The sequence below is a fragment of the Ahaetulla prasina genome, chromosome 6 (genome assembly GCF_028640845.1).
Source record: "Ahaetulla prasina isolate Xishuangbanna chromosome 6, ASM2864084v1, whole genome shotgun sequence".
Classification (NCBI taxonomy): Eukaryota; Metazoa; Chordata; class Lepidosauria; order Squamata; family Colubridae; genus Ahaetulla; species Ahaetulla prasina.
Window position 1 is genome coordinate 26,577,998 of NC_080544.1, and position 9,526 is coordinate 26,587,523.

At 44.1% G+C, this 9,526-nt stretch overlaps 1 protein-coding gene across 1 annotated transcript; it reads right to left on the minus strand.

The window, feature by feature from the left end:
- Positions 1–861: 861 nt before the first annotated feature.
- Positions 862–6,173, minus strand: DNAJC9 (DnaJ heat shock protein family (Hsp40) member C9). The gene is made up of 5 exons (XM_058187339.1): positions 5,900–6,173; positions 3,440–3,580; positions 2,523–2,777; positions 1,977–2,063; positions 862–1,111 (listed from the first exon to the last, which is right to left on the minus strand). Exons 1-5 carry the CDS (start codon positions 6,077–6,079, stop codon positions 1,001–1,003), a joined length of 774 nt encoding a protein of 257 aa, XP_058043322.1. The 5' UTR covers positions 6,080–6,173; the 3' UTR covers positions 862–1,000.
- Positions 6,174–9,526: the final 3,353 nt, after the last annotated feature.

Below are 9,526 nucleotides of genomic sequence, written 5' to 3' on the forward strand. Positions count from 1 at the left end.
TCTTGGAGTTGTTACTTGCAGTTGCTTTTAATAACGACAGCAATATTGTCTTAATTTTCTGCTTCAGGCATCAGGGCATTTTCATTTGTTGGTATTGCGTCTCCCATACAATCAAGCAGCAGGATTAGCCTGCTGACTCAGATTTTCTGAAGAAACCCTGATTTTCCCAGTTTTACTCAACTATAAGAACATCACAGTAAGTTTGATTAATGTTCTACAGCAAATAACCAGACTATTTCCTCCTCTATTAGAAAATGCTATGGGGGAAAATGGGGTGTTATTTTATGGCATTTTGGAGGCTCCATCAACAGGAAAAATTGGGTCATAGACCCAGCAGTAATGCCTTTTGGATTTTATCAAGTTCTCATTACCAATCTTCCTGATTTGGATCCCTAAACTGGCTTCCTTTTTCTGTGCATATTGGTTTCCTTCACTCCTCCACAAAGCAGGCATACAAAAATATGTGTGTTGCTTAGGAAGAATAAACTGCCTGAATGATACGTTAAAGCAGCGTTGCCTCTCCTATCCAGAGAATTCAAACCCTCACAAACATTGATACAATTGCATATTAATTGCTTTGAAGAAACATTTTTCCCCAGATCTCAATCTCACTGCATTAACAGTAAACCAGTAAAGATTTCAGTTCATGCAGCACTGTTAAAATTACTTATAGAGTTGTTAGAAATGTTTAAAATATAGAGTCCTTATGGATGCATACGAACCATCATCATTTTGGACTCAAGGCACTGTCCTGATAATAGTTTAACTACTGTACCTATGTAAAATTGACTTAACAATACATCATTTCAAAGCGTTTCCAAAGACTTGTTTCACTTACTGTGTTTCTGATATACTCCTGAAAACACTTAAATGAGTAAAACAATTTACTCATTTTTTTTATTTTAAAGGTTTTACATTCAACTTAACAGGCGAACAATATTATTTTACAGAAATACAATATAGTAAGGTTTTGATCAAGTTTTCTGTGCAGAAAAACCAGTCATTTTTTAGCAGTTGCTTTCTTTCCTCCTTTTTTGGATTTGTTTGCATACTTTGCTTCCATCCGAGCCACAAAATCTTCCATTTCGTTTTTTCTACTATCCATTCTGCTCTGTTAAATAGAATAAAAACAAATTGGTTAAAAAAAGCAAAATATTAGCTTCTTTTATAAAAAGCATTACAGCTTCTCATTTAGCAACTACCTCAGGTAGTGACCATTTGCAAATATGGTACTAAATGGTAGTAAAAAATTTTTTTTAGTAATGCGCACTCTTACACTAAATTTTTGCACCTGAGAATATACTCTATGAGTGACAGTAACTAGAGCAGGTGTGTCAAACCCACTCACATCGTAGGCTGTCTTGTGACGTATTGCAATGGGGTTTTTTGCCTCTGCAGATGCGGGGTGGGCGTGGCCTGTGCAGACCGCCAGTTTGACAGGCCCGCACAAGAGAACTTTATCTGAATGAGATGGCAACAATCAGCAATTTTTGCAGTATCTCTCTCGGTCACAGATTAGTTTAGCTACCATTCTGCTTAATGACAAAGTTAATTGAACAGATTGGGGTCATTACATGAGGGTGTACATTTTATCAAAATAATTCAGAAACCGTACAATAGCATCTAGGTTAAAAGTATTTAAAATATACAGATTTAAAATAAGATTGCTGAAAGAATCAAAACTACTGTTTAAAAATGATAAAGGAAGAAACTATAACATCCATGAGCTACTGTTAACAAGATGCCTGCTAATTAAATATGATAAAGATCAGACAACAAATTCCCAGATTATTGCTGTGTTTTGTATAGGAAAATTACAGCTCAATTCATCACCTCTACCATATATCAAGAAGTAAAATTCTTTGTCCCAATATGAGTCACTGTGGGCTAAATTTTATTTTGACATTTTATGAACTCTAATCAGTTTAGAAATGATTTTTTCCCAATGATCTTTAAGCGACTTTTCATAGCCTTACTTGAATTAATACTTTCAGATCATCAGCTCCTTCACCAAGTCCCATTTGTTCTCTGAATTCTTCTGCCTCTTTAGCTTCCTTTTCTGCCTGAAACAGCAACAATACCGAAATGAATTATCCATTTCTTTCCTAACCCAAATTGCCAACTGCAATTTATTTAGCATTTACAGAAATATTCCCACAGCAACCATCCTTTGAGTGAAACTGGCCAAAGCCACACATGAATTTATGATAATGTGAATCCCCAGGAATAAATCCAAAACCTTAATAACTGTTTTAGTAATCTTCAAATAAACACATATGTATATTCTGTACATGTCATTGACTACTAACTTTAGATTAATTATATTCATAGCTTTAGAAACTCTTTTCTAAAAAAAATCACTAATGTAAGATAATACAAAAAATAAGGGGATTAGTCACTTTCAAAAATTCCACCTTGATTTAAAAACATGAGGATTATAATATAAAGATATACTGATATATTTAAAATCATATTTAGTGTTACAATCTTTGTTAATAAATCTTATCACCAGTTAAACATACCTTCCTTTTTCTTGCATTTATCTTTCTCTTAGACTCATTTACAAAGGATTTATAAGATGGAAGTTCTCCAGAATCAATAGCATGTTGAATAATCTCTCTTATTCTTGGTTCATCTGCATGATCAACACATAGCACAGACTCCATGATTTTGTCCATATCGCCTTTAAAGTCTTCATATGCGGCTTTAATGTCCTCCAGCTCTTCTGTGGAATGTTTATATTTCTTTTCAAAATCTTTAATATCTTTTACAGTTATCTAATTGATTAAAAAAAATTAAAACACTTTTTTTTAACAAGCTCAAGTTAGAAATACTTTCTACATTCACTGTTATTTAAAAAGGTTTTTCTTTTCCAATCATTCAAGCTCATCTGAACCAAATCTTTATGAAATAATGTATGTGGAGTCTAGAAACCAGAGAAGACCATTTCAATTTAAGTGAAATCAGCAATTTATCTAGTTTAGTAGTGTAATCACTGCTTGGCAGCAGCTCCTGTGAGCTTTGAGCTGAACATTCTCCTGGTCTATTTGGAGATTCTAGAGTTCTAAGTCTGGGAAGTCCACATGCAAGGCCCATGTTCATTAGTAACTTCAGGATTTTTAGGGTTCAGAGTAAAAAAGTACAAGCTATTTGCATTTTGGCAAAAATGGATGTAAACATTAATAATTTCTGCCATTTATATAAAATTCCAGAATTATCAGAACTACTTCTCTTTAATTATAGCTTTCACTAAGCCTTCTCTATTAAATTTGTTTGCTGCCCATGTCAGGAACAATGAATTAATGAAAAGAACCTTGGCAATTGGCTTTAGCTATGATAAAAGTCCATGATAAAATGATGTATTATACAAAATGTCATCCTGGAAATTTCTGGCAATTCAATTATATAGTTAGTATACAATAAAAAAACAACAACCCACTTTTTTGAACAGCAGCCTCCAGTATTCTACCCAGTTACAATCTTGAGTCAACCCAGGTGATTCCTCATCCACGATCCCTTGTTGATCATATAGTGCCCGCTGTTCCTCATCACTTAGTACTGTGTAAACCTTGCCCAGGATCTAGGAGAATACAGACAAACCTCAAAAATTCAATAAATGGCTCCCTATCTCTTGCCTCTTCCAAAGGGCCTATTTTAGGATAAAGAATGTTACATTATCATAATTCTAATAATAAATCAACTACTGAAGTCTTATCGATTTGTAATTGGGCCACTCTAAGTAAGCAGAATTTAATGTAACAACTTTTAAACTCTTTTTAAAACAAAACAATTGAATCTTCAAAATATATGGATAGTTTGTTCTTTAGTGTATAAGCTTTTTATAAAAACAATAATTTATTTACTGCAAGCACATTTATGTTGCTTCATTTAACTCTAAGCAGCCTACAATTCAAAGCCACGCCTCAAAACCACAGGATGGTAATATAGGTATTCCTCGACTTACAACCATAATTGAGCCCCAAATTTCCATTGTTAAGTGAAGCATTTGTTAAGTGAGTTTTGTCCTGTTTTATGACCTTCCTTGCCACAGTTTTTAAGTGAATCGCTGCAGTTGGTAAGTGAGCAATGCGGCTGTTAAGTGAATTTAGCTTCCCCACTGACTTCGCTTGTCCGAAAGTCACAATAGGGGATCACATGACCTTGGGACATAGCAACGGTCATAAATATGAACCAGTTGCAAAGCACCTGGATTTTCATCACATGACCATAGGGATCATGAACAATAACTAAAGGAACTGCTGTAAGTGAGGACTATCTGTCCTGTAATTTTATAGGCCAGGCCACTATAAGAATCTTGTGAAAAGTTCCTGTGAAGTCAATTTATGTTTCCCCTTCCTGCTTATATGGGGTTGAGGGGAGGTGTCATGAAGCATAAATGGCTACATTTAGTTTATGATGGAGAGGCAGAGCCAGGGGTGAAATCCAGAGGTTCTGGAGAACCGGTAGTGGAAATTTTGAGTAGTTTGGAGAACCAGCAAACGCCAGAGTGGCTGGCCCCAGAATGGGGAGGGGATTTTGCAGTAGCCTTCCCCTGCCACTCCCACCAAGCCATGCCCACCAAGCCATGCCCACCAAGCCACACCCACACAACTTGTAGTAAAAAAATTTGGATTTCACCACTGGGCAGAGCCCTGCATATCATTATAGCACAGTAGTTCTTAACCAGAGGTACCAATACTAATAAGACTATACTAATAATACTAATAAGAAGTCCAAAACAGGATGCAAGCCAAGTTCCCAAAAAACTTTTGTCTTTTAAATGAACTGGTGGGAATTGGCAGGCAAGAAACCGCAGAGGACATGCTTCCTGTTCAAATAAGAAGGCTTTTATGGGTCTGAGAAAATTCCACCACAAATTTGAGCATTATCTGGGATGCTTCTGTCCACATCTTTTGTGGCACAAGCTTAGATTGACACTGGAGTCCCACCTCCACTCCCGTCCCCCCCCAACTCCCAGTCCCCCAGCCCTGGGAGGTTACATCAAGCCAAAAGCTAGCCAGAGAATGACAGTTTCAAGTTTATAGTGACCCCTCCAGAATCTCAACCAGGCTGACTGCCACACTAGCTTAAAACCTCCAATATTTATATTCTCTCTATTATGTTTGTCATGGATGTCCTCTTTCTGGCTATCCCCTCCCCCAAAGATGCAATAACTGGAAACGTTTCCACTTGCCAGTTTTCTCTGTATTCAGGCTAAGGTGCGGGAGGGCCGCACACTATGGCCTTTGCGATCCTCACCAATATGGGTTTTGTAGTACTGTCGCCCTGGCTAACTAACATGGGTTTTCTGGTGTTTTACACCTGCCTTTTTTTTCCTCCCTCCCCCGAAATGTCCTCAACCACAGAAGGGGAAGAAGTGTTAACTTTCCAATACGGTCTCCTTCACTTTACCCACCAACCACCGCCCGCAAGTTTGCTTTCATGGAGGTTTTTAACCCAGGCTTGTCACCTTGGTTAAAGAGTTTTTCCACGGAGTTCAACTTCAAGCCATCCCTGCAGCTTTCTTCAAGGCAAATTTGGCCCCCTGCTTTCTTTCTAACGTGTGTGTGTGTGTGTGTGTGTGTGTGTGTGTGTGTGTGTGTGTGTGTGTGTGTGTATTTTAACTTCCCAGTCTAGCCCTGGGATTTCCTCGTGGTCTCCCATCTCTCTAAAGTAAGGGTCTCCAACCTTGGTCCCTTTAAGACTTGTGGACTTCAACTCCCAGAGTTCCTCAGCCAGCTTCGCTGGCAGAGGGACTCTGGGAGTTGAAGTCCACTAGTCTTAAAGGGACCAAGGTTGGAGACCCCTGCCCTAAAGTAACTTCTTCCTCTCCCCCCACCCCTCCCGCGGTCCAGGGGCTCAATCCCGCCTCCCACCCACCTCGGGAGCTCGGCTCTACCTGGAAATGCCGGGTGCAGCGCTCCTTCTCAGCCGGCTCAGCCCGGTCCGGATGCACCCGGAGGGAGACCCTATGGTATCCCCGGCGGATCTCATTGGCCGACGCCTCAGGCCTCACGCCCAGCACCTGGTACAGGTCGCCCGTACCGAAGGCTTCCCGGCACAGCTCCAGCAAACCCATCTCGTTATTGTGGTTGTAGGTGTTTTTGGTCTTTTTTTTTTTCCTTTTTCTTTCCCGCGGAGTCGCTTGTGCGCACGCGCGTAGGAGCCCCCCCCGCAGCGCGCACGCGCGTAGGAGGTTCCCGCAGCGCGCACGCGCCGGGCTTTCCCGCCAGTTGTAGCACCTGCTCCCCCCCGCCCCTTTCACCTTTTATCTACGGCGCGGGTCAGGAGATGTCGCAAACAAAGGAAAGCGAAGAACGCGGTGAGCGGGAAACCGTAAAAGAGAGGGAAATGGGTAGAGAGGCGCGCGTGCGCGTGCGCGTCAGCGTCAGCTACGGGAAGTCCTCGACTTACGACCGCGGCGGTTGAGCCCGACGCTTCTGTCGCCGAGACGTTTCTCGAAGCGGGGGTGTTTGTTTGTTTTTTGCCCCGTTGTGTGACCTTCCTCGCCGCGGTGGTCGACCGAATCGCTGCGGTTGTTAAAAGTTAGGAACGCAGTTCAGCGAATCTGGCCTGTCCCATCGCTTGTCAGGCGGTCGCAAAAGGGGATCACGGGGATGCAGCAACCCGTCGTAAGTATGAAGCGAACCGGTTGCCAAGCGTCGGCATTTTGATCACGTGATCCTGGGAGGGGGTGTGTGTGCAGCCAAGGCTGTGGATCAGGGGTCTCCAACCTTGGCAACTTTAGGACTTGTGGACTTCAACTCCCATTTCAGGGAGTTGAAGTCCACAAGTCTTAAAGTTGCCAAGGTTGGAGACCCCTGATGTGGATAAGTCGCTTTTTGCAGTGCTGTTCACTTTGAACAGTCACTAAATGAGCCGTTGTAAGTTGAGGACCACCTGTATTCAACCCATCCCGAGCGATGGGCTCTGCTCAATGTGAGGGATGGGTGCGTCGCTCTTATTGAGGTTTAGGGTTCTTACTGGTTTAGGGTTGCCAGACTAGAGTTTGTTTGCAAAAAGATGGATCGTCACTGGAAGAGTCACTGGAAGAGAGCCCAAAGGGGAAGTTTGCTCACCTGAGCTGCTAGGAAGCTTATTACAGCTTCGGTTTTTCCAACCTGGGGCTGTCCAGGGAGCCCTGCTGATGCTTTGTACATCACAGCTTAGTTATTTCCTAAGTATTCAGTACAGACCAGGGGTCTCCAACCTTGGTAACTTTAAGACTTGTGAACTTCAACTCCCAGAATTCCTCAGCCAGCTTTGCTTATTCATTTAGTGTCTGATCGAAGTTACAACGGCACAGAAAGCAGTTCATTGGGTGACCGAAGTTACTGTTGTGACCCAGGCCCAAGTAGGTAGTAGGAAACTCAGTCAGTGTAAAAACAGGCAAACTTTATTTGAACAGCTGAGAATTACTTCATTCCCAGTGTAGTTCAACTAAATTGAAGCAAATTCCTCCCTACACAATTCCTCAGTCCTATCACCAACCTGGGTCCAATTAGGCAAACTAAAGGCCTTTCTTGGCAAAAGTTCAGAAGACACCGATACGAAACAAATGCAACAAGACAAAGCTATCAATGTTGTTTTCCGACAAAGAGCCCAAACACCATTGCTGGACTATTAAGCCTTATGGGAGGGGCCAATCATCTTTGCTTGAGCTGCTCTTGCCTTCTGGCAGCTCTTCTCATGCGTGCATTAGAAACAGGCTCTTCCTGTTCCTCTGCCTCAGTACTGTCAGCCTCTGGAGGCTCTGGAGTCTGTACCTCACTCCCTGATGGCCCTGGCCCCACTTCAGCCTCTGACACAGAGCCCTCATCCGGGCCTTCCCCAGCCTCCAGGACTGGTCCACACTCTTCCTCAGCCTCATCGCTGTCTGAGTTGCCAGCTTTGCAGGCTGCTGGCGGACCACAACAGGTACAATGCCCACAAAAAAAAGTGACATGTCTGTTTTTCACACTTATGACCGTTGCAACTTCCCCATGGTCACGTGAACAAACTTCAGACACTTGGCAACCGACTCATATTTATGACCGTTGCAATGTCCTTGGAATCATGTGATCCCCTTTTGTGAACTTCTGATGAGCAAAGTCAGTGGGGAAGGCAGATTCACTTAATGTGCTACTAACTGAACAGCAGTGTTTCACTTAAAAACTGTGGTAAGGAAGGTCGTAGAATGGGGCAAACCTCATTTAACAATTGTCTCCCTTAGGAGGCTTAATTGTGGTTGTAAGTAGACTATCTGTAATGGACTTTTGTGGAGCTGTTCCCGAGGACTTTACAATGCAAAATAAGATTTAGAATCTGATAGGAAGGTTCAATAATCTTCATTCAGAGCAGCGTAGGCAAATCAGAGACTCTGAATCCAAGCGAAAGTTTGTCTGAATCAAGATGACTAGGGCTGCAGCTATCAACTTTGATCATTTATGGCAGGGGTGTCCAAACTACGGCTCGCGGGCCAACTGCGGCCCGCGGATCAGTTTGTATTGGCCCGCAGCAAATTCTGAAAGTATAATTTAATATGACCCTTTTCGCACTGCGAGGCTCGCGGCTCCTCCCCATGGGCGGGGAATAATGAAGGGAGGGGGCAGAGGAGGCAGTGAGCGGGAAAGAGGCTGCTGGCCGTGCCTGACCCCAGCAGTTCTACCCTCGCCTTCCTCGGGCCGCCTGGCGAGGCTCCTCGCGCCTCCCCATGTCGGACACGCGTGGCGGCAGTGACAGCCATCGAGAAACAGGTGAGGAGGCGGCAAGCGGGAAAGTGGCTGCTGGCCGTGCCCGACCCCAGCAGTTCTATCCTCGCCTTCCTTGGGCCGCCTGGTGAGGCTCCTCGCGCCTCCACCCCTTGGGCATGGAATAACGAAGGGAGGGGGCGGAGGAGGCAGCGGCAAGCGGGAAAGAGGCTGCTGGCCGTGCCCGACCCCAGCAGTTCTAGCCTCGCCTTCCTCGGGCCGCCTGCCAAGGCTCCTCGCGCCTCCCCATGTCGGACACGCGTGGCAGTAGTGACAGCCATCGAGAAACAGGTGAGGCGGCAAGCGGGAAAGTGGCTGCTGGCCCTGCCCGACCCCAGCAGTTCTATCCTCGCCTTCCTCGGGCCGCCTGGTGAGGCTCCTCGCGCCTCCACCCCTTGGGCATGGAATAACGAAGGGAGGGGGTGGAGGAGGCGGCGGCAAGCGGGAAAGAGGCTGCTGGCCGTGCCCGACCCCAGCAGTTCTATCCTTGCCTTCCTCGGGCCGCCTGGTGAGGCTCCTCGCGCCTCCACCCCTTGGGCAGGGAATAACGAAGGGAGTTTCAAGTTCATACCAAATACAAAACAAAAGCCAAGATCAGGGGTGTCCAAACTTGGTCTCTTTAAGACTTGTGGACTTCAATTCCCAGAGTTCCTCAGCCAGCTTTGCTGGCTGACTGGGAGTTGAAGCCCACAAGTCTTAAGGGACCAAGTTTGACACCCTGGCCAAGATGAATGAATATGAAACATTTTCCCCCCTTAAATGAAGATGATATCCACATATTGTTGCTTTTTAGTAGA

Coding starts and splice junctions, on each gene's coding strand:
- DNAJC9 (XM_058187339.1), bottom strand. CDS start 6,079: ATGGGTTTGCTGGAGCTGTGCCGGGAAGCCTTCGGTACGGGCGACCTG. Junction 3,581..5,899: donor GCTGCACCCGGCATTTCCAG/GTAGAGCCGAGC, acceptor GTATTCTCCTAG/ATCCTGGGCAAGGTTTACAC. Junction 2,064..2,522: donor TAAATGCAAGAAAAAGGAAG/GTATGTTTAACT, acceptor TTGCTGTTTCAG/GCAGAAAAGGAAGCTAAAGA.